This window comes from Nyctereutes procyonoides, unplaced genomic scaffold (genome assembly GCF_905146905.1).
Source record: "Nyctereutes procyonoides isolate TBG_1078 unplaced genomic scaffold, NYPRO_anot_genome, whole genome shotgun sequence".
Taxonomy (NCBI): domain Eukaryota; kingdom Metazoa; phylum Chordata; class Mammalia; order Carnivora; family Canidae; genus Nyctereutes; species Nyctereutes procyonoides.
In genome coordinates this window covers 3,723,753-3,748,778 of record NW_026575147.1, presented here as the reverse complement: position 1 = coordinate 3,748,778, position 25,026 = coordinate 3,723,753, and the positions used below count along the sequence as shown (strand labels likewise).

At 37.3% G+C, this 25,026-nt stretch overlaps 1 protein-coding gene across 1 annotated transcript in view; it reads left to right on the top strand.

Moving 5' to 3' along the window:
- Positions 1-25,026, top strand: part of CTNNA2 (catenin alpha 2) — a 1,089,255-nt gene that overhangs the window by 815,077 nt on the left and 249,152 nt on the right. Inside the window, exon 8 of the mRNA XM_055312731.1 lies at positions 8,517-8,597. Within this exon, the coding sequence (XP_055168706.1) occupies positions 8,517-8,597 (81 nt within the window). The remainder of the gene's footprint in view (positions 1-8,516; positions 8,598-25,026) is intronic.

Below are 25,026 nucleotides of genomic sequence, written 5' to 3'. Positions count from 1 at the left end.
AATGTGACAGTATTTGGAAATGGTACTGTTGGTAAGTGATTAAATGGGGTATTAGAGTAGGGCCTTCATGAGAAGATTAGTACTCTTATAAAAAGAGACACCAGAGAGCTTGCTTGCACTCTCTATCACATGAGGACATAGTGAAAAGGTAAAATCTATGAGCCAGGAAGGGATCCCTCACAAGAAACCAAACCTGCTGAACATTGGTCTGGGGCTCTCCAGTTTCCAGAATTGTGAGAAAATAAATTTTTGTTTCATAAATCACACAGTCTATGGTATTTTGTTATGGCAGCCTGTGCTGACTAATACACTGCCCTTAAGCTCCCATGTCTCTAACCAGGAAGAAGGAACAGATATATGACTGTATCATGACAAGTTTCTGAACAAGACAATATCATAATGATGCATCTGTATATTTGTATTTTACCTTCCAATTAATAATACAAGAGATTTGCTTCAGATATCTGAAATTTAATTGATGATGCAAGAGACTTGCACAATATATGAGTGTTGCCTGAGTAGGAATTGTTCATAAAACATCAAACAAATGGCTATTTTGATAATAAAGATAATAATATAGATGACTTTAGGCACACAGAGGGGGAAGAACTCCTATGAAGTGAAAGGTCAGGAACATATGATGAAGGAATTACAGCATGAACTGAACCCTGATATACTGTTAGATGAGGCACAAGTAGACTAAAGTAAGTAAGTAAGTATAAAGTAGGCTCTATACAGATAGACTTTCCATAAACTAAGGTAATCCTCTTCCTGAGTGTTTTCTTATTTCTGTGAACTCTCAACAACATGGATGCAGTTATTGACCTCTTTTTGAAATGTTAGAAAATGCCAGACTCTAGGGATTCTTTAGGTGTTGATAGCTTTAACTGTAACTGTGTGATTGGAGGGATATGCACTTGAAACTGAAGTGAAAGTTTAAATTCCTCTGAAATTTAAATGATATATTTAGTGTGGGTATATATGTGTTTTGTGTGTGTATAAAATCAATGGAAATTTGCACTTCGCCCTTGCTACTTTCATCTCAACTGTGAAGATAAAATGGCATTTTTTAGCAGTTCTTCCAGTTCATGGTCTCTCACAGGCTTTGAAGGAATGTGTAGTTAATTAACCCAAGGTTGGGAGCTGGTGAGGAGGGTGGGGCTTTGATGAAAAGTATCTTCTGTGCAGTGTTGTCTGGCAGATAATCATTGAGGACCACACTTGTGTTAATAAAATAAGTAAAGGAGCAAGAATTGTAACATCACACAGGTGCCAACCACTTCCTATGGTTTTGAGCAGAAAATTGTGAAATACGTGAAATTTATATTTAGGACCCCACATTTTCCAAATTATTCATCCCTTATGTAACCTTCTTCCTATCCACAGGTGCCTACTTGGAGCATTCATTTTTCTATTCATGAACAAGTATTTCTGAGGCACTTCTTAGGAGTTTCATACCAAGTTTTCTGGGTATGAAACCACCGACAAAAAGCTCAAATTCTGCTCTGTGGCCACATGGGAACTTAATAAATAATGTAGGGTGGTGAATTGTTAACATCTGCAACATTTGGCACAGTACTGTTGAAGGATATGGTCCAAAGAGGGGAAGGATATGGTCCAAAGAGGGGAAGATCTTCAAGGGCTAGATCAATTTAAAAATATTTCCTAGAGGAGAATTTTGAGCTGTTTCTTGAAGAATATGTAAAATCTAATTAGGCAAATCGTTGAAGAGAGAATGGCCCCCTTTTCTAGGTACTAACACAGGACAAAAATTTTGTGAACTGTTGACAAAGAACAAATTGATAAAAAGGGTGGACTATTACAAGAAGGAAATATAACTATGAAAATTTAATATACAGGCCAAAGAGTTTAGTAGAAAGTAAAGATCCAGTAAGAATTAAATAGGAACTGAGGGATTGAGCCTTATAAATGAAAGCTTGGTTTTGACAGGCCACACTGAGGAATATGAGGAGGGAAATCAAAAAAGGACTGTGTGGTGTTAGAGTCCTACACTGGGATTTGGTGGGTTCCATGGGCAGAAGAATTTGAGGGAAAGCAGAAATCTTAGAGACTTTTTGGTAGACAAATTCTCAAGGCTAGTGACTAATTGGGTTTTATTAGGATTTAGAGCTTGGTCAGAAATTAGTGCTAGGGAAAATCATGTAAGTGAAGCAAAGGCCAGAGGTCTCAGGGAATGCTCTGGGCTGTGTCCATGGGGGACCTTGCCAGGATCTTCTACCATCCTGGCTTCAAATTATTTTGGTCTGGTATTTTAAGGTCTCTGATTTAGTCAGTACTTTTTCTGGTTGTAACTGAGAGAAATCCATCATAAAGAAAAATGTGGGGAATTGATACACTCATGATAGCAGGAAATCTATTGATAGATACTTTGGCTTTAGGTGCAACTAGATTCAGAAGGCCATGTGTTTCATTCATTGATTTGATATAATTTATCTAATGCCTGTTATGTGCTAGGCACAGGTACCAAGGATATAATGATAAAATAAAGACTATCCTCATGAAGTGTTACTTTACAAGTTAGTATATAATGGAAAGTATGAATGTATGTAACCGAAAATATGTTGTGTGTACTGATATTGCTAGGCCAATAAATAGGGTCTGGGAATCTTACCAATAATGCCATCTTGGTATTCTTATCTTATATATTGATTCTTTCTTTGAGCACTGACAAGATCTCAGAGCAGTGTCAGATCCATTTTGGCCCTGACATGTTGTCATCAGTTTTTTCACTTTCTAACTTTATCTCCCCCTCCTCCTGCCCACCCCCCCACACACACCTCCATTCATCCCAGGTTCCAGGATTGTGATGTGGTCAAAGTATCTTGGTCATGGGTTTGATTTGTGGCCACTGCTAAACTCTTATCTTTCTAGAGAGATATCACCCATTTCTTTTCAAAAAGAAATGTCCATAGCCAGTGAAAGGAAAATGTTTAGAAAGATCCACATTCTCGGACTGTGATTTACACATAATATAGAGGTATTATAAAATGTTCAAGGTTTCATAAATAATGGTGCTATTTGTTATAAGAATATGATTCCTATATTCAGGGCTTGAGGGTAGATGGGCAACCCTCCAAATATGATGGGATGACTTCTGGATCGATAGATAATTTTTTCTCCTCCTTCCTGTTGTCTAAATTATAGGTTTAAATGACAGGAAAATGTATTGGAGATAAAGTGCAAGGCACATTATTGCTTTCTGCATCTGATGATTTTGACTCCCGCTTCTTTTGAATAACAACAATTTGAAGACTGGGCATTTGATTAGCTCCATATACATTCAATTATTAGAGTCATGGCTATATGATATTTTGAAAATTTCTTTACATTCAGTCAAGTTGGCAGATACCTTTAGAAAAAGGAAAAGAGTGATCGACATGTGCCTTCTCACAGCAATTTCCCACGTTAATATTGTGCCACAAAACTCACCTGAAACCATGGATCTGAGGGAAGCACTGAGGTGGTAGATTTATATTCCCAGGGCCTCTATGAAGGACCACTTGTACTGAATTATGTATTTAGAATGGGATGAGGAATGGCCTTTAAGTAAATATTCAATTTCAGATATTTAAAAATTAATATTCCATTTTTCTGTTTTATAAATTTAGGAGTTGGTATCAGTTGTATAATTTGCAGCATATAATATAAATATATTGCACATATATTCAGTATTTCAGAAGTGGTAATGGATATTAATATAGTAAAAAAGAGAAAAAGAAGAAGAAAGAAGATCCTTATCTAAAAGAGAGGCTTTTATTTCCCGAAGAGGCGAGTATAAACAAGTTATTGAACTAAAATATTGACTTGTTCCTGAAGACTAATTGTGAGAATCAACATTTCTATTAATGGCCCCAATTCTTTTGTGTAGAATTAAATAGAAATATGAATGTCTCCTTGACAGCATCTGATAATTTGGCAAACTGGACTTGAGTTCAGAGCCAGAGAATGGGAGAATAAAGGATCCCCTATTAAAATCCAAATCAGGAAATTCATTTTTTTCCTCCCATCAGTTCAAACCATGGATCTACTCCAAATGTGTTTTGTAAAATAGAGCCCAAATTCTAAAACAAATAAAGTTTAATAATCATGCACCTCCCTAGCACAACAGATGGCAACTAGGAAAGTTGCCTGTAGCAATGTGAAAGAAGACTCCTGCCTGTTGTCTCCTTCTTCTTTTTTAATAACAATATTTATTAAACGGCTATCTCTATTGCAGACTCATTCTCTGCAGGTGAAGATAAAGAAGGCAAATGGGGAGCAGATCTGAGAAAGGCACATAAGATCCGTGAACCAAATATGACAAAGGAAATATAACTCAAACTGAGATTTTTCTCTTTTTTATTATTATTTTTTTTTGTAATCTTTGAATGGAAACTCATGAAACTATAAAATCACAGAATCCTAGAATTTTGGAGATGGAAGATGGTTTAGACCTGGAGAGGAAAATCCCTGGACTGTGAAGACGGAGGTCCTGATCAGACACTAAATAGTGAGGTGATCAGAATCAGTTCATCTCTCTGGACCTTGTTGTCCTCATCTTTGAGGGGACCCGTAGGGTGAGGAAGGAGAGGAAACTAACATTGATTGATTTATCTCTGCTGGGTTAGGGACTGTGCTATTACAAATTTCATTTCTTTTAATGTTTGCGGCAATCCCACAGAGAAAGCATTATCCACATTTTCGAGATGAGAAAGCCCCAACTGATTGTTATCCCCCTAGCCCTCTCTGCAGTGCCATGAGAGCTTCTTAGCAATGAGGCATGTACTCTTGATGGTTTTTCAGGCTCTTACATTTCCTGGTTCTGTAACTTGCCTCTGGCTTCTCCATTGGACAGATGAGAGGTGGAGGGTAGAGATGCCAGATCACTTAGATAGATATTGGCAGAGAGTGATTACAACTGGTTTTTGTTTTCTTCTCTTTACCAAAGGCAGGGAGTAAATGAATGACTGACTTAAGACAACACACTTGTTTTTTATTAGGTGATGATGTCAAAATGAACACTTAGGTCTCCTTTCTCTTCAGTCTGTTAAACTATTTTTAGTTGGTAGAGCTTGGAGGGTGAGAGAAGGAGAGCTGGGTGAAGCTTCTAGTTGATTCCCTTTCAACTAGAATTTGCTTAAGATGATCAAATTCTTAGTTATTTAACAAATATATCCAAGAACTTATTATGGAAAAGACAATTATCTGAAGTTTCTGCCCCTTATTTCACCTCTTAGAAATATCTCAGATAAGTTGTCTATTTAAAATGAACTGTCTCAAACATTCCTTCCTTAAAGGGAAATAACTTTTCCTTTAAGAATTCTCATTTTTGGCCAAATTTTCATTCATATATTATCTGCCTGAATGGAGAAAGCAGAAGTCCAGGTAACCCAAAAACTTTCTACATTGTTTCCAAGTCAATTTTCTTATTATTTTCCACAATAAAAATACTTTCCTAATTATTCTGAATACGTTACTGCTTTTTATTTTTTTCCAGTCATTGACACATGACTGATTGTCTTGCTAACCTGGTGAACAGACAGGGTATATATTATGGTATCCATTGTGTTCATGAGAAAAATTCAGACATAAAAATGAGCAAAATGTTAGTCCTAGGCCACAGAGCATAATAATGGATGGCTGCCACCAGGAGGCAAGACTTATTTATTTATTTATTTATTTTGGTCTCTCTCAGTGATTGGCTTCTGTGCAATTTAAGCTGATAATTTAAAAGTATTTCCACATGCCAACCTAATAGAGCCCAGAAAAGCATGAAGTGATGGTTTGCTAGTCCCCATTTGCTCTGTTAAACTGAGCATTGAGGATCTACTACCATTATTCTTGTACACATACCTTATTTAAAGAAATTAGAACTGACAAAAGACACATGAATTAACAACTTCAGCCAGTGACAAAAACTTCCAAAGTTCTAGTCCTTGCTTTGCCTTTACCCAACCTTTCTAAATAGTGAGAACAACTGAGGCACCCAGGTCATCTGAATTTTTTTAGTTGTCTTTAGACAAAGACATGGAAGCTGAAGAAACCCAGTATTGCAAATACTACACAAACAGAATGCTGACAACACAGTGACATAGAATGCTAATGTCACCAGAGATCATCCGAGTTTGCAGATCAAAATATAGTTGATAGTAATCACACTATAAAGAAGCTTTTATAAAAGTAGCTTGTCTCTATAATTCATCAAACCTATCCCTTTACATCACAGAGAAAAGCCTGCACCATTCCACTCACTGTCCTCCTGGAACCCACCTTGCTGTTTCTTGACTGGATGCTTTCTTTTTGCCACCCTGTCCTCCCTTCAAGTACTCTCCTCTTTCCTATCCAGATCTTACTCAGGACTTACTGTGTAGTAAATTCTCCCACTTCTCTGTGAGATTACTTTACTTGCCAAATACAGCATCTCCCAGTGTCTAACACTTAGTATTTTGTCAGTAATCATTTTGTATATACACATTGTCTTGATTTTTTTTTCTTTTAGGTTGAAAAGTTCAGTGATCCAGTCTCCTTTTCTCATAGCCACATTTTATTTTTATTTATTTATTTATTTGTTTGTTTAACATTTTATTTATTTATTCATGAAAGATACAGAAAGGCAGAGACATAGGCAGAAGGAGAAGCAGGTTCCCTGCAGGGGACTCAGTCCCAGGACTCCGGGATCATGACATGATGCTCAACCACTGAACCACTCAGGCATCCCTCATAGCCACATTTTAAACCAAACTCATAATTGTTAGTTTTTTAAAGAAAGTTTTTATTTCTCTCATAAATGGAAAGGGCATAGGAAATCTGGTTCTTAGAATGATCATGGACTAGACCTTCTCACATTTTAATGGAGAACATCCTGTTTGTAAGAAGAAAGCTAAAGAGAAAAGAAAGCAGTTTTTGGCTGCTACACTTGTGGCATACCTTGAATATGGAGACAGGGCACCAAAGTCCCATTTGCTGTGTAACCAGCTTCTCTCCACAGATAATGCAGCACATTGTTCTTCTCCATATACTTGTCTTTTCTTGGAGCTATTTGTACACTGATATTTTAACTTTGTAAAATGTTACCACTCTATTTTGAGCTCTTTCTACTTATAAACTTCAGTGTATACACATGGAAGGGTCAGAATATGAGTTTTGGGAGTGGAAAAGATAAGGGAATTTTTAAGATTTTAGATGTTTCAAAATATACAGTCATATGCCCTGGTTTTGGCTTTTTAATAAAAACTGTATAGGGTTATACATCAGCTCAGAAAAAAAAATAGTTAATTAAGCAAGTTACAGAAAAAAATGACTGCTTTAAATCTAGTTGTAAGTAGATCTGATGTGTATATACCACCTCCAGAATTTTGTCATTGGAAGAGAATATTTAGAAACCTCTTGAATGGTATTTCGATGGATCCTCAAAACACACTTATCTTGTTATAATTTTCGTCAAATATACAAATTACTATATAGACCTACATGACTCTACAGAGACTTGAATATGAAACAGGAATGGACTCACCACGAAGACCATGAATAATTAAATTTGTAGGGTATTTGACTAAAGGATAGATAATTTAATAGATTTTCAAAGCTTTTGAAAAGAATTTTCTCTTAAAGGGAAGATACTGCCATCTGTAAAGTTTTGTAGAGCTTTTCATCCATGGGAATTTTGTTATTGCTGTTATGGTTTTAAAAGGATAATGGAGAATCTATTTTGTCTGTTTAATTGTTTTCCTTCAGCCATGAAAGAAAGAAAGAAAGAAAGAAAGAAAGAAAGAAAGAAGAAAGATGGAAAGAGCAAAGGAAAAGAGAAAAAGAAATTATTCAGTGAAATTTTCAAACTTCCTAGTGAATAATTTATTAAAGAAGAGTTTTTTGGATTTTTCATTTGTTTGTTTTGCCTTTACCTCTGCCTCTTAAAGTCATAAGAGACATTTTCCTTATGACTTCAAGCTATGGGTTCCTTATTATCATACTTTGCATACTAGTGCATGATAGAAGAGAGATTACAAACACTGTATTTTGTAGGAAAGCATCTCTTTTTACTATGATACAGAAGTTACAATATGGCCTAGAATATATTGATATGAAATTCTGAATTCTAGTGATTTATTTTAATTTTTTTCTAATTTAGTTCTTATCTCAATCATTTTCTATTCAGAGCTGTGCTTACATAAGACAGCAGGAAAAAAAAAACATTTGTATTTGAAGGCAAAAGCAAACATCCTGTGTTTACTTAATTGATGAATGTCTGGAGCAGGAAGAAAATATACTTGGATGAAGTTAAGTATGGACATATGTGTAAACCATCCTGAGACTGTATTATTTTTCTGCAATTTAAATTTTTATTTCAGAGAAAACTAATTTTAGAGACAAATCATAATAGTTGTATATTGAAAAGAGTTTCCTCTCTCTCTCTTTTGCTTGGTTTCTACCAGTCAAGTACATTTCCAATTTTTTTTTTAATTTTAAAATTAAAATTGAATTATCTAATCTAGAGATTGTTTCTCTTCTCTTAATAGACTGGAAGAAAAGAAAAAGGAGATCCTCTAAACATTGCAATTGATAAGATGACCAAGAAAACAAGAGACCTAAGGAGACAGGTACCGTTTTGTTTTTATTTTAAGTGCATGGTACTGAGTGGCGGTTTCCAAGAATGTCCTTTCTCCGGGTGCCTTCTTAGAGCTGACATTCAGGTTGCTATTCTTCATAGCATCTACATATACACAGAAACATTTCATCAACAAGGTAGAGTCTGGGGGATTCCTGGGTGGCTCAGCAGTTTAGTGCCTGCCTTCGGCCTCGGGTGTGGTCCTGGAGTCCCGGGATGGAGTCCTGGGATCGAGTCCCACATCAGGCTTCCTGAATGGACCCTGCTTCTCCCTCTGCCTGTGTCTCTGCCCCTCTCTCTCTTTCTCTTTCTCTGTCTCTCATGAATGAATAAATAAAATCTTAAAAAAATAAAACAAAAAAACAAGGTAGAGTCTGTTAAACACACAGATGTGACAGCCTCAAGAGGTGTGATGAAAACTCCCTCTGAAGAGAAAGGATGCTCACTGCCCAGAAACAATTTTCCCAGGTATAAACTTGAATTCACCACCTTCACCATCTCTTTTTTTCAGTTTTCCAGATCCAGGTATACAAAGAGCCTGTCTCTGATTTCTGCTGGTTCTTACTTATCACAACTCCAAAGACCTTAAATGAATAAACGAGAATGCTAATGGTCAATGAGAAACAGAACTCTTAATCTGATGGGCTAATTAAGGTCTCTGACCCTATGAATTATTCTCTTTGGGAACACAAGTCACCAGGGGAATGTTTGCCTATCAGATGGCTGTTTGGGAACCTGGTGGGGTGGGGGTGGGGGGGTTGGTGCGAAACAAAGAGAGTTTGTTGGATGTTTTGAATAGCTAATGATATCTCTGACAGGTCTATTTTGGGGGATGCAAAAAATCTTGGTCTGGGCCCCATTTCATCTTAAAAGTGCTATATTAACCCTGGTAACCCTATTGTCTTGTAACCCTTATTTCATTTGTTTCCATGGTGAGTTCCAGTTTCTTTGGTAATGTTCTTTCTGGAAGGGTTATGCCATCCATTAAGTTACAATAAATCCCCTCTTAATTTCCACATAAGAGGCATCCTATCTCCTACTGGTAGCTTTTGCATATCTCCATCCCATTTATTATAAGTGTTGATTGTGTTAGTCAGCTAACACCAACCCCTTCCCTGAGGCAACAGCAGCCTTACTTTCTACGGTTGAAAAAGCTAGACTGGCGTGGCTGCATCTAGCACTTGCTGCTATTACATGTCAAGTACAGACAGATTAGCAAGGTACCTAGGCAAGAATGATCAAGGAGTTTTTTAGAAATAGTTTGAATGAGAAGAAGACACCCCTTCTAATTACTACTGGGAAGCTTCTCGGCTTACTTTAGGACATCACCTGTAGGTGTAAATATGCTTAAGCCAATGTCTTCCACAATTAGTTTTGGAATATGAAGACTCTGATTTACTCAGCTAACAAGTCCTTGTGGGGGAAACATTTGCTTTTTATTTTACCTTAAAATGAGGGAGAATAAAACATTGCCCTATACCAAATGGATATTTGGCCAGATCTATCTCTTTGCCTTCTTAGACCATCTCTTTACACAAATCCTCATCTGATGTGACATGATCTGGGTAGTAGGCATTGGGACTGGGGTTGATGAGAAGCTCTGAATCAGGTGTCTGGAGCCCAGGGTTTTAATTCTAGCTCTGCCAGTGGACTAGCTGTGTGACTATGGATCTACCATCTCTTGATCTTGTTTGCTTATACATAAAAGTAGGGCACTAAACCAAATTTGTAACTTATCTATAAGCTGTGTAAGATTGAATGGGTGCAAAAAAAAAAAAATCTGCATTTATTTCCTGTGCCGCAGGTCCTAATGCTTGATAATCACAAATTCTGAAGCAGCGGGAGTACATATTCTTTAAGCCCTTTCTTTGGCTAGATTGTCAGCAAGGCAAAATTCATGAACTGAGTCTTTTCACCTTCTCAATCACTTGGTTTTAGTAGAAATCATTCTGTTATATTAAGGAGCCAGCAACCTCAGCTTTCTGAGCTTATGTACCTATCATAGCAACATTTTTTGTCTTATTAGCAAGGAAAGGATAAAGTAATTTTTACTCTGGCTAAATTCTCAGAAAAGGGTTTACTCTTTTTAACTGAAGATAGTGATGAAATTTGAAGATGGAATTGATGGGGAAACTTGAAATGTTTTGGTGACGAGTTCCTTGGAGCTTCTTTTAGGACGGCAGTGGAAGGACTATGTCATCCTTTGAAACCATTCCATGCATAAAGGAATTATTTTTCTACTCACCTTTCCCAACGATTGAAAGGAATAGGGTAAAGAGAATTGTTTCATGATATTAAGATCCAAAAGTTATGGCATAATTTCACACCACATCCCCAAATTTGGTTCAAACATCTTTCTCTTTCCCAATTTGCCTTTCTAGAACTAAGATGGTTCCCATCTGTCAGTTCCATCCCTACCCATATGTTGGGATATTTTTGTCTTTCTTTCCATCTCTTCTGTTTCTCCACATACACCTGTAGTGGTATAAAAGCTTCTCTGATCTAAACAGAAGCTACCTAGCACTTGCACAAATGGAACATGAAACAACTTTGATTAGCATGGCTCAGGTAGACTTTCATCTTAAATTTGGGGAGCTAGTTAATTGGGCTAACCAGGTTTTGTCTGAATATCTGATAGCAGCTAGGTAGCATGGCCCAGTGAATGCTAGTGGTTGAAATAAATGTTTTCCTGTGGCTGAAACACTCTGTTCTTTCCATTACTGACAAACCTTATTAGAAGAGATTTTAAATGAGAACCCACCAGTGTCCATGTGCCTTTCCCTGTACACATGCAATCTTGTATACAACATTTAGAGACATAGAATCATAATGGGGGAAAAAAAGGCTGAAAGCAAAGAAAAACATTTCTAGTGACTTTCCTTAAGTTTCTACTCCTTCAGTTTCCTGCTTCTTCCTTGTAGCCCCAAGGTTGGGCAATGTCCTTCAGAAGGGTGATTCTGGAGTCTTGCAAAGTTCTGGTCACCAAATTAAAAAGAAATAAAGTCAATCATGATCATTGTCTTGGACTTCCCTAATTTAAAAAAAAAAAAGTAGACTTAAACTTATTTGAAAAAAAAATCAAGTGATTGAATAAAAAGGATTTCTGTCTACATAGGATTTTCAAGTAAGTGGATCCCTTTTCTTTAGACAGTGATATATTGTAGATCCTCCAAAGAAATGGGGAGTCTTATATTATGAAAAAGGTTGCAGGAAACCCAGGGTGTTATTTAAAATTGATTGGCTTAGAACATCTTGCCAATTAAACCCATGAGAGTGGGCAGTGGTAGAGCAGAATCCTCCTAAGAGTATTTTGTTTAGAATTAAAAATGGATTTAGGGGAATATAACTGCCAGCTTTAAGCATTATGTTTTAATTTTAGAGCTGCAGGCACAGTATGCCCATGTCTGAGCTATTGTCACTGCTGTGATTCTGGAATCAGACCATTATAAAAACAAAAGCTTTTGGCTGACTCCCTGCCTGGATACCTAGTAGCCCACATGGTCTACCCATCCCTTAGAGAGGACCCAGTCTGTGTCTGCCAGCTGCTCTTCAATGTCCTCCTTCTATGTGCCACCTGTGAACTATTCTAGGCATGGTCGCTTGATTTTCTCTAAGCTTATAGGGATGCTGGTCTATTCTGGTTATTATTTTGGTCCTGTTTAATATTAGTCCTTTTTTCCCCCAAGTTAATAAGCAAATCAGGACCCAAATACTACCCTACGAGAAGCTAATAAATAATAATCATAACAAGATAGGGTGTTGCTAAACTTAGCAACTCCCTCATTCCCAAAACTAATCAAAGGTCTAATTCTTGTCCCTTCACCCTTAATAGCCATCACAATAATTCCAGTAATGAGATTCAGTAAGTGTCAACTTGACAAAAGTGTCAATTTTGCTGTTACAATCAAAGCACTTTCAACTAACAACAAAAATTATGTATAGATCCTTTTACATTGGGATGAACACTTAATAGAATAGATTATGTAACAAAGGATTTAAAAACAAACAAAAAATACCATTGGATTGTATGTTTAAAGGTGTGTTTATTAAGACCCTGTAGCCACAGAGAACTTCTATAAGAAATATGACTAAAGATAGGCAATAGTTAGCAGCAGCTTCTGAAATCACTGCCTACAAAATGAAAACTAAATTATAGGTAACAGACATTGAGTCCGTGAAACACGCCAGACTCTCTACTAAGTTCTCTCCATGTATGGATCACACTTAATCCTCACACCAGCTCTATGATATAGAAAAGATGTCATCATGTCATTTTACAGATGAGGATATGAAGTGAAGTAATGCACCTATGGCCACATGGAGTATGGATACATGGAGGTTTCAGCCCAGGCAGCATGGCTGTAGGGTCTTTGCTCATAACCCTTCCCCATCCTGCCCCCCCATAGATTCAGCATATGCAGTTGGGTGGCCTATATACCAATCTACTCTGGTGATGCAGTTGGGAAAGAAGAAAGGTTCACATAAATATATAGAGGTGTTTTATGGTTTCCAACAGCACATTTACTAATTCAGGGTTTGGGTTGGGTGACATGTACATGCTATAGTCAGAAAAAGAAATCTATGGTGAATGTCAAAAATATGGTTCTTAGTTGTGTTATGATATTGTCTCTCAGGTTTCCAGCTGTTATGGTTCACTGGGTCCTCTTTTTAAAAAGTGCTATTGTGTTTAGGTAGCTGGCTTCTCAAAGTGTGAATTATAGATTTTAAAAAAATATTTACAGAAGAAAGGCATTTTAAGATATTCAATTCTTTTTCTTGCATCTGCTCATGATGGGGCCAGTTATTTTTAAAGTCATTGTAAGAAAACATTTTAAAATCATTTATTTTCAGACTTAAAACTGCTTTTCCTCATAAGGACATGAGGCTATCTTTATGACTATAATAAAAATAAAGTAATAAAATAAAATAAAATATTGATTTCCTCCAAATGGTAAGGTTTGTGTTCTTTACTGAAAACCTATGTCAGAGCTAATAATCCCTAGAGTTTGTTCCCCAGGTCAAGATTGCCTTCTTGCTTTAGAAATATGGAGACCAGAAAATGTTCGTATAGTGATTGGGATTTGAAATACAGAACATAAACAGCTCAGAGACAGGTGAATACAAATAACATCAGAAGCACCAAAGATCAGAATCATAAAGGCAAGGAGGAGAAGGACAGAAGTAGCAGAGGGCTCAAGAGCACTGTGAAAGGCCATCATTTGGACATGCCTCTTGAAAATGGGTTATATATTCAAGCCATCTCTACCTTAGGAAAATACTGATATGACAGCCTGAAAGTCAGAGCACCACATACTTATTTATCTTCTGGGAAATACTCATTAAAATAAATTCAAAGTACACAATTTCATCAGTTGGAAACAGTTCTTAAAATATCACTATGGAAAAAAAAATATCACTATGGGCAAACTCTTCCCTTACGTAGATACTTGTTCAAGTCATGAAGTGATTTAATTCATTCCTATAAGCCAGCATATAGTTCACTATTCACATATTAACACAGGCTTGTATAAGAGGCCAAGCCTGACCTCTCCCTCACTAGCAAGTCTAAATCACAGAAAGAGTTCACAGAAATCTCTAAATCACAGAAAGAGATCAATCACAGTAGCTTGATCAACACTGAATAATCAAATGACATACTGTACTGAGCGGAGGGATCTATAATATATATGTGAATTGGAAAATGTTCAATAAGGTAGTTCAGCTACTGATTTGTTCTTTTCTGCTAATTTCTCCAGGCCCTGGAAGCAAGGAAAAGTAGAAAGGGGAAGGATAAATAGCAATGGCAGAGACCCAAAACAGATTCAAGAGAATGTCTGCATTTGATCTAATCTCTGACACCTTCTCCTGTTCTAGGCAATGAAAATGCCATTAAGACTCTTGACCCTGACACTGGACAATCCACTATAAGGTTATAAAGAAAATTATATCATATTGTCTAGGATGAAATTCCTCAGAAGGAAATTTTGGAAGATTGTCAATGATTTAAACAACAAGGATTTTTTTTTTTTTTTAAAGAATGTCATTTGCTTACCAGAACAGTCACGTTAGAACACTCATCTTGATTAAATGAAGTTGGCCCATATTCATTGTTGGAGGCTATGTTTAGACTGGGATTTCTTATCCAAACCTGTCACTGAAAGGGAGATAATTTTAAAGTGTGTTGTACAAGAGTTTGCCACTATGGCCTGAATTAAAGTGTTTCTAGGGTTGATGATAGCAGCTAATCGCCTTGATTCTGACTGCAACCTGGATCGTTGCAGCCAGTTTGTGGTCAAATATATATATATCTTCCATTTGACCCCTCCTTGCTGAAGTTATCTTTTATTTCCTGAAACGGCTGCTAGCATCAGTTTTCCCAGGGGAAATTTCCATCAGGACAGCTGATATTTCTTTATCTCCCCATTTCCCACCCAAGGAGGCTGGATACATCTGAAATTTAGAAAGTCATCTTCCTACAGGCTCTGCCTTTCCTTCTGTAGCCACCAGCTGTGGTGGCAGCCCATATCCCTAGGATCTCATCGCTGTGTGCCTTCCTGACTCCCGTGAGTATCACTAATGATGGCTGAGGGAATTCCACAGTGTTCATTGCTTGGATAGAAAATTGTGAAGAAGAGGATATTGCTTATAATGTCCATCTATTTACTTTATATGCCCTTGACCAATCTTTGTCTTTCTTGGCTGAATGAAATTTCCAGCATACCTGAAATCCAAATCCTCACCTCACCCCTACCCTACACAATTTTGTGCTTCCCACTGTAATTAACTTTCCAAGAGGATCATAGCCCAGTACAGCTCCTCCCATTATCATTCCTTAAATTCCCGTCAGTCAGTCCAGTGGATTTCAACCCCTACATGCATGTCCAGTCCTTCCTATCCACTCCCATTGGGACTGCTTAATTGCTTTTCATAACAATCATGGTCAGAGCCTCACAGCCAGCCTTCCTACCTTCAGCTTACTCTATCTCCAGCAGTGTAAGTCAGCATTCACACATCCTCATGCTTTTGCACTTGTTTCTGCCTAGAATGCCCTCTCTCCCTTTTATTTTTCCCAAGAAAATTCACAATTTTTCTGAATGCTCTCTCTCCCTCTTTTTTTTTTTTTTCCCCTAGGAAATTCACAATTTTTCCTACAAGGCTTAGTTTAAATGTCACCTTATCATCACAACCTTATCCAATTCCTATAAACAGGGTTTACCCAGTAGGCTCTGGAGCATTTTAAAATACCCTTATTATGACACTTTTTACAGTAGATTTAAGTTATTTATGTTCTTTTGCCTAGTCCCAGTGTTATTTTTTGTTTCTTCAGGACATACCCTAGTGCCTGAAGTAAAGTAAGCCTATGCCATACAGGGATTGAAAGAAGAACTGCCTGTATGTAGCCTTGGCACCTAAGAAATGTCACAGCCATTAGTTAACCTTCATTCTATACTCTCATGTCTCTGGTTCCATTGTTGTAACAACTAGATTTGTTAAAAAGTCCACTTACATTGTGATAAAATAGCTATTTACATTTTAAGAGAGAACTTCTCTGCCTCATTCCAGAAGTTTCCTGTTGCTGGACTGACTTTAGAAAAGTCCCCTCAAGAACCTGCTGAAATGCAGATAGACAGCCCCACCTTGGGAGATTTTTATTTCATGTGCATATGGTGGGTGGCACATTAAACTCCATATCACCGTAATAAGCTTTCCAGATAATCCACGATGTTCTAGCAGGTTTGAATTCCTCTGCCTTTGTTTCTGAAAGTGGGAATGTTCAGACCTCATTACAGTATGTTGGGGGATGTATCTGAGGAGTCCGAAGCCTTCCAACTTCTCTCTAATCCTCTACTAGAGCCTCTGCTTCCCCACTTCACAGACATAATACCTGTTGAGAGAGAAGGAGAATCCATGTTTGAGCCTCCTCTCCTTATGGACGAAGTTTAGAGATGGATGGTCTGTCTGATTGCTCACTGTGCCACGTGCAGGCCTGACAAAGGTGAGGCAAGTGAGGCACTAGCCTCAGGTACAAAATTTAAGGCATCACCAAAAAACTCAGTAATCAAGATAAATAATACTCTTATAGTATTTTAGAAAATAGAAATTAACACAAAAAATCCATTATGAGCAAATTATCAACACAGGGCAGTTACCAGAAGCTGGAATAAAAACAGCAGTACTGATTCTGTCTTTATTTTACAGTGTTGCTATTTTGTTTATGATGGGTGAATCTATCCTTAGTCTTGGCTCTGCTCCAGAGTTTCTATCTATTAAAGTCTTTACTGCACCTGCTGTATGAGAGTTTCCCCTGAAAGTCTCAATGTCAAGAGGTTTCCTTTATTTCTCCTACATTAGTGGCAAAAGAGTTGACTTTTAAATTTTATGAGACCTTGGACTCCAGATTTGAAGACCTATTTGAATTGTGGTATCTTTTAAGTTGTCTTGCTCCAAATGCATTTCTTCTCAATATTTATCACAGTGACATGGGCTTTTTATGGCACTCTGAAGTGCTTCAGAGAAAACGGAGAGCATTTTAATACTGCTGATTTACTCTTTCAGGTCTACGGTAATTTCCTTACTGCCTAATTATAAGGCTCAGTTTAATTTACTCTACACATAATGTTTACTGATGCACATATGGTGCCACATTTCAGGAAACTGTACCCAGAACAGGTATTTTTGTCAGGTGGGAGCATGGAAAACTTCCTTCATATACAGAAAAAAAAAAGCTAAGAAATGTTATTGTCTCAACAAAGAATGTCCCCCCAAAGGGAGGGAGAAAAAAAAAAAACTGCATCTAGCTTTAACTTCATGAAAAAAAGATGTGGTCCCTTTAAATGCTTACTTTAAAAGCTGAATGATGATTTTACATCATCATTCAAAGATTTTGTACACATAACTGGAAAGTTACCCCCAAAATTTGGAGGTAGGAATTGGAGAAAAAGAGAGCCAGGAAAGAAAAGCAGTAATATCTTCTAAGCTTTCTTCTTAACTATCTGAAAAAGGAAATATGATTCAGTAGTTATGGATTCATAGACTCTTAGAGGTAGAGGATACCTCTAAGTTTGTTTTTTTATTTTTATTTTTTTAAATTTATTCATGAGAGACACAGAGAGACAGAGACATAGGCAGAAGGAGAAGCAGGCTCCTCCAGGGGAGCTTCATGAGGGACTTAGTCCCAGAACCTCAGGATCATGACCTGAGCCAAAGGCAGACGCTCAACCACTGAGCCACCCAGGTGCCGCAGGGCAAAAGTTTTTTATTCAGCCTCCTTAAGATCCTTCCATCAGCCTCTGATTTGGAGATTGGAGCATATCCCTTCACTCAGCAATTTTAGTTGTTAGAAGTTGAATTAAGATCAGTGATTTTGGGATCCCTGGGTGGCTCAGTGGTTTAGTGCCTGCCTTTGGCACAGGGCATGATCCTGGGGGTCTCAGGATCAAGTCCCACATCGGGCTTCCTGAATGGAGCCTGCTTCTCCCTCTGCCTCTCTTTCTGTGTCTCTCATGAATAAATAAATAAAATCTTTAAAAACAAATCACTGATTTTGTAATTATCAATCACTGATATTGTTTTTTTTTCTGCAAAACTTTTTTTTAAAACTTGCCTATGTTTAAGATGCAGATAAAAGTTTCAGTAAAGCACTCTATTTAGAGTTCCAAAGACTTACGAAGATAGAGTATTACTGCATGCAAATTCATTGCTTCACAATTAATTGGCTTGTCTTCCCATAGTTCTGAATGCTAACAGGCATACATTTAGGAACGGAGCAGCTGATGCTGTCTTGTCACTGAGATACCCTCAAATAATCAGCTCTCGTGGTCGTCTGAGCCATTGCTCTCATTTGTATCTGGTTATGGACAAAGGTCAAAAAGCAAAGCTGCCCAGTGAAGCTGATGTTTGTTTAGCGTCCATTCTTTCCTTAACACTTTACCTACTATCCCTATGACAATTCTGTGGAGTGAGGATTACTATCAAAAGATTTTATTTTTTTCAGAGTAGAGTATTGAAGTTCCAGCAATAAAATTAAATTTCTTAATAATACAGAACTCTTAAGTTAGAAAACCCAAGTGGGCTGACTCTGAAGCCTGTCCTTTTAATGACTGTAGTTGTTAAAGTTGATACACTTTGGTCTTAGTTTATAGCTTTTATTAAAATTCCCTTAATAGGACAAGTGTAAGGCAAATATTAATTAATAATGAGCCTTGAGATTCTCAATAATAATCATAATAATAGGCTTCCTGTTTAATAAAGTCACTATTTTTTTTTCTTTAACCATCCATACCTGTGCCCAGCCCACTTCAAGACACTGTATCATGAATGAGATTCTGATAATTATTTTTCTAATTAATTATAGGGGGGAAAAGTAAAGGACTTTCATTTTAGCTGGGGGATCTCTGATTAAGTGCAGGTCAGAGAGACTAGCAGACCTGCCTGGTATATTCAGTGGGAAACAGTTGAATGGATTATGCTGTAGTGTTCCAGGATTACAGGAGAATCATTTGTCCTGAAGACTTTGGTGATCAGAAGAGATATCCCATCTGACTCAACCATAGGTGCTTGTGAGAAGTTTGGGTAGATAACCAGTGGCAGCCCCTCCTTTCCCTCCTATACTTCCCTGGTTTGTCAATTAGTGTATTAATCCTGTTAACTGTTAAGGGTGGGATTTCTATATTTTTGATTCCTTTTATTTTAGCAAGGATTAGGCTGCCTTAAATAGCTATATTCTAAGTTATAATAGGGGGTTATAATAGGGGGTGACTGAAAAGCACCTTTGGTCATGGCAAGCTGGGTGATCTGAGCACTTGAGCAGGGAGAGGGAGGGCACAGAGTTGCAGGGGCAAGAAGAAGTCAGCACTAGTGAAGTATGCCTGACTAAGCAGATTTCCCACAGCCCCCTTTGAAATCTGCAGGCTTAGATCAATGTGACCCTGAGGCTGTATCCATAGATGCCATAACTAGTTGAAAGTGGATCACTTATGACTGATCATCTAGTCATTGTGTCTGCATATCACCATAGCAACTTGCTTGCCTGGTGCTCTTTGGGTGCATTCTCTGTGTGTTTAGTCAGTCTGTGGAAGTACCCCGGTTTTGTTTGTTTCTTTATTATTTTTTGTGGTGGTTTTTGTTTTTTTGTTTTTGTTTTTGTTTTGGCAAATTAGGGAGAAATAGTAGGATTTGGAGTTTAGTCCAGATTACAGCACCTATGTCAGACAAGTCAGGCAACCTAGCCAGATACCCTCCTAATTCCCAAAATTTGGGGGAAAAGTCAACAACTTCTATGCTTCCATCTAACCTTTCCTCTTAATTCCCTTCCTCAAAGCTTCTGCTACAAAAGGAATTACTTAGAGACCATTGAAATAGCCTGTTTTCTAGAAGAGCATGAGGCAAAGGGAGAAAAGTCAACTTGGTCAGATAATACCAGTTATACTGAACACTTGGGCGCTCTTTGAGGCCATCTCTAGCCTCCTCAGTTTCTCATGCAGGTGGGTCCAGCAGATGCTCAGTCATAAGCAAGCAATGGGTGAATGGAGCCTGAAATAGCCAAGGGATTGCTGTAGTGATGCAACAGTGACATGGACAGAATGGAATGCTATCACCATAAAATCCATCGATGAAACCATATAGAACAAGTGCCTGCAAACTACTACCTGTGACCCCAATCTGGCTCTCTGCCTGTTTATGTAAATAAAGTTGTATTGTCAGCTCTTGTGCTGCAATGGCAGAGTTGAGTAGCCATGGAAGACATCAACTGGCTGCAGAGGCTAAAATATATACTACCTGCCCTTCACAAGAAAGTAGGCCAACCTTTGCTCTACAAGTAAGTCTGCTTGAGTTGAAACAAATATGGTGTAAGAGCCCAAATTTCCCTGAAAAACTGAGGGACCTTAAATCTAACCCAATCTCCTGCCTTTCCCTGAAACATATTTAGCACCAGTGTCATTTTATAGGATTTCTCCACACTTGGAAATGTGGAGTAATCATTGGGCCTGTCTGAAATGAAGTCCCTCTAGGGAAAAATTCAGCAGCTGTTGGAAGTGCAATGCTGTGCAATAGTTAAAGACAAGAAGCAAAGAAGTATAGCATATGGTGGCAGCACTCTGGAGAGCGAAGTTAGCTCAGAGGCACACAGTTATCTATAATTGGAATAGAGCAGAGGAGCATGGTGAATGGTTTTCCGTTTTAGAAAATATCATAGGCTCTTTAATGACCACAAATGGTCAGAAGCTTCAGAGGTTCATTTATTAGTAACATCTGAACCAACAAGTAAGGGCCCATCATTCCTCTAGTATCTTATTCCATTTCCCATCCTACTCGAGTGAAATAAAGTGGCACTCATTTGAATCTGATAGCTGGAGTGGGAAATGGTGAGTTTTGGCTGAGCTTCTCCCAGGTGCTCTTGTATTTACAATGAGGATTCTTCTGAGACCCACAGGTCCAGATTATCTTACCCAAATTCTACTACAAATTCTACGACACTGTGGCAGGTATGTACAATTGACCCCACCAGAGAGAAATATGGTTTTGGAGAGTTGTTCTCTGTATCTTCCTTCAAACTCTTTAACCACACACCTTTGTAGGCTTCTACTGTTAATCTACCATCAAATCCAACCGATCAGTGATTGTTTCTCCATATTGCCTAGGCAGTTGTGGGGGATCGAGTAGCATTTTATAAGCTTCCTAAGGGTCCTTGCTGGGTGAACTTACCTGATGCAACTTTTGGCTCTCTTACATTGGATTTAAGCAGCTTACACCCATTCAATGCCAACTAATCAATGACAGATATTAGATGCCCAAAATGAAATATCCAGGCATTTAAATTTAGACTTCCTTTTGTGGTAAGCAGTGCAGAAGGGGATAAAATGCTGGAAAGTAGTTGAATAGGTGTGGGAGTTAAGGATAGAAAAAAAATGACCTTTGTCCAGTGGGGTCTGTAAATTTGAATAGTCAGATTCATAAACACACATAAACTCTTTTACATAAGTAAAAGAACACTAATCTAGGAATCAGAAAATCTGACCCCAGCATTTGCTGTATACAACCAACCCTTCCCTCATCTATACAACAAGTAAAATGATATTGTCCCTGCAAACCATAACCCTCACCCTCCCCATGACATTGTAAGGAAGATCAAATGAAATAATGTCAAGAAAAGTTCTTGGCAAACTATAAAAAAAAAACATGCACAAAATTTTTATTAAGGTAATAAGCAGCCAAAAACTGAGTAGACTTTCCAAATATATAGGAAAATCATTCTGCCTTTTAGTGTGGGTTGAGGGATCTGAACAAGGTAGTTATGCTAGAAATGTTTTTTCTGACTTTGCCTTAGTTACCTAAAATTTCACCCTTTTGAAAAATGCCAAATCTTCTGGGCTAACAAACTGGGTATTTCAAATTATGTCTGTCCTGCTGGAGGCATGGAGAACTCCTGAGAGAAAAAATATCTGAGAGAAACCTGAGAGACAAAAAAAAAAAAACAAAAAAAACAAAAAAAACAAACTTAACAACTTAAGTAATATGATTTGAAGGAAATGTAACAAATTTGAACTTCTAAAAAGTGTTTCTTAGGCCAAACTCCAATACATATAACGGGAAGAACTCATGTTTACCTCTAAGCAGCATTATTTACGAAGCTAGTCAAGTATGTAAATGGTCAGGTTGATCATTGTAGTTTTATTAGTAAATGAGAATTGAGACAGCAGAAAGGTTTTCAGCCACAGGAGTAGATGGCTTGTCTTGTTTTTCTCTGGGTCCCTGGCCAGACATAGTGCTTGGTAAACCGGACTTCCTCAAATGCTAGTAGCAGGAATGAATGAATGAATACCAATCACTGAGTAGAGAGAGCAGAATAAAGTAAGAAAGAGATAAAGCATATTTTTCCTCTCTGTGAACTTATTACTCTTATAATAACATTTTTGCATCTTCTAGTTAATTGTATTACTCTCTACCCCATTATAGTTTTGTGAATTTTCTCTCATTTAACTCCCCTTTAGAATAACATTTAAATATCTTTAATAGGAGTGTAGCATTTATGTAGGTTTTTCTTTATGTATAATTTTTTTCTGCTTTGAGATCAGAATTTTTTTTATCCCTTTTGAGATTTGAAATGACAATTGAAGATAAATAACTAAAGGATGTTTATTAGTTTTTCAAAAATAAACATCAAGAGCCAAGAATATGGAATGGGAAAGGATAGTATCTTCAATAAAGGATAGTTTCCAGTGTTAGGAAAACTGGACAGCCACATGCAGAAGAATGAAACTAGACTCCTATTTTATACCATCTAAAAAAACCAACTCAAAACGAGTAAAGACTTGAATGTGAGACCTGAATTCATTAAAATCCTAAAAGAAAAAAGGGAGTAAGATCTTTGACATTAGTCTTGGCAATGATTCCTTATCTAGGATACCAAAAACAAAGTCAGCAAGAGCAAAACAAAAAAAGTGGGGCTACATCAAACTAGAAAGCTTCTAAACAGCAAAGGAAACCATCAACAAGATGTAAAAGCAACCTATTGATGGAGAAAATATTTGCAAGTCATATATCCAATAATGGGTTAATAGCCAAAATATATAAAGAATGCATACAATTTAATAGCACGTACACAAAACTTTTTTTAAATGGACAAAGGGGGATCCCTGGGTGGCGCAGCGGTTTGGCGCCTGCCTTTGGCCCAGGGCGCGATCCTGGAGACCCAGGATCAAATCCCACATCGGGCTCCCGGTGCATGGAGCCTGTTTCTCCCTCTGCCTATGTCTCTGCCTCTCTCTCTCTCTCTCTGTGTGTAACTATCATAAATAAATAAAAATTTAAAAAAATAAATAAATGGACAAAGGACTTGAATAGTCATTTTTCCAAAGAAAACATGCAAATGACCAGCAAGTATATGAAAAAGTACTCAACACCACTAATTACCAGGAAAATGCAAATGAATACCACAATAAGATATCACCTCACATGAAAAAAAAAAAAGATATCACCTCACACCTGTTAGAATGGCTATCACCAATAAGATAAGAGATAACAAATGTTGGTGAGGATATATAGAAAAGGGAACTCTTGCACATTGTCGGTAGGAATGTAAAATTAGTGTGCCCACTTTGGAAAACAGTATGGAGCTTCCTTAAAAAGAATTTAAGACAGAATCACCATATGACCCAGCAAATTCACTTCTGGACATATAATTAATTGACCCTTGACCAACATGAATTTGAACTGCGCAGATCCACTTATATATGATTTTTTTTATATAATACAATACCACTGTGAATATAATTTCTCACCCTTATGATTTTCTTAATGTTTTTTCTAGCTTATTTCATTGTGAGAATACAAAACATAATGCATATAACATACAAAATATGTGTTAATCAACTATTTGTATTATCAGCAAGGCTTCTAGTTAATAGTAGATTATAGTGGTTAAATTCAGGGGGAGGTAAAAGTTATATGTAGAATTTAAAAAAAATATTTGTTTTAATTCCAGTTAGTTAACATGCAGTGTTATATTAGTTTCAGGTGTACGGTATAGTCTTTCCACACTTCCATACATCACCTTATGGGTCATCATGACAAATGCACTCGTTAATCACCATCACCTATTTTATTCATCCCTCCGCCCACCTCCCTTCTGGTAATCATCAGTTTGTTCTCTATAATTAAGAGTCTGTTTCTTCAGGACTCCTGGGTGACTCAGCGGTTGAGTGCCTCCCTTAGGCCCAGGGCATGATCCTGGAGTCCTAGGATCGAGTCCCACGTCAGGCTCCCTGCAGGGAGCCTGCTTCTCCCTCTGGCTGTGTCTCTGCCTCTCTCTCTCTCTCTCTTTGTGTGTCTGCCATGAATAAATAAATAAAATATTAAAAAAAAGGAAAGGAAATTTCTCAAAGCCAGAAATAAAAAACAATCCACATATGAGTAAAATCTTGATATTTATCTTTCTCTGACTGATCTATTTCACTTAGCATAATACCCTCTAGCTCTATCCATATCATTGCAAATGGCAAGGTTTCATTCTTTTTTATGGCTGAATAATATTCCATTGATAAGTTATATGTGGATTTTTGAGTGTGTGGAATGTTGGTGCCCCTAACCCCCACATTGTTCATGGGTCAACATATATCCAAAGGAAATCCAAAGGTCAACATATATCCAACAACACAGGATATCAAAGAGATATCTGCAGTCTCATGTTCATTGCAGTGTTATTCACAGTAGCCAAGATGTGGAAACAATCTGTTTATCAACAGATGAGTTGGTAAAGATATATATACAATGAAATATTATTCAGACATGAGATAAAAGGAAATCCTGCCATTTGTGACATAAATGGGCTGTGAGGGCATTATGCTAAGTGAAATAAGCTGAACAGTGACTGACAAATACTTCATGTTATCAATTATATGTGGAATCATAAGAAAAAGAAA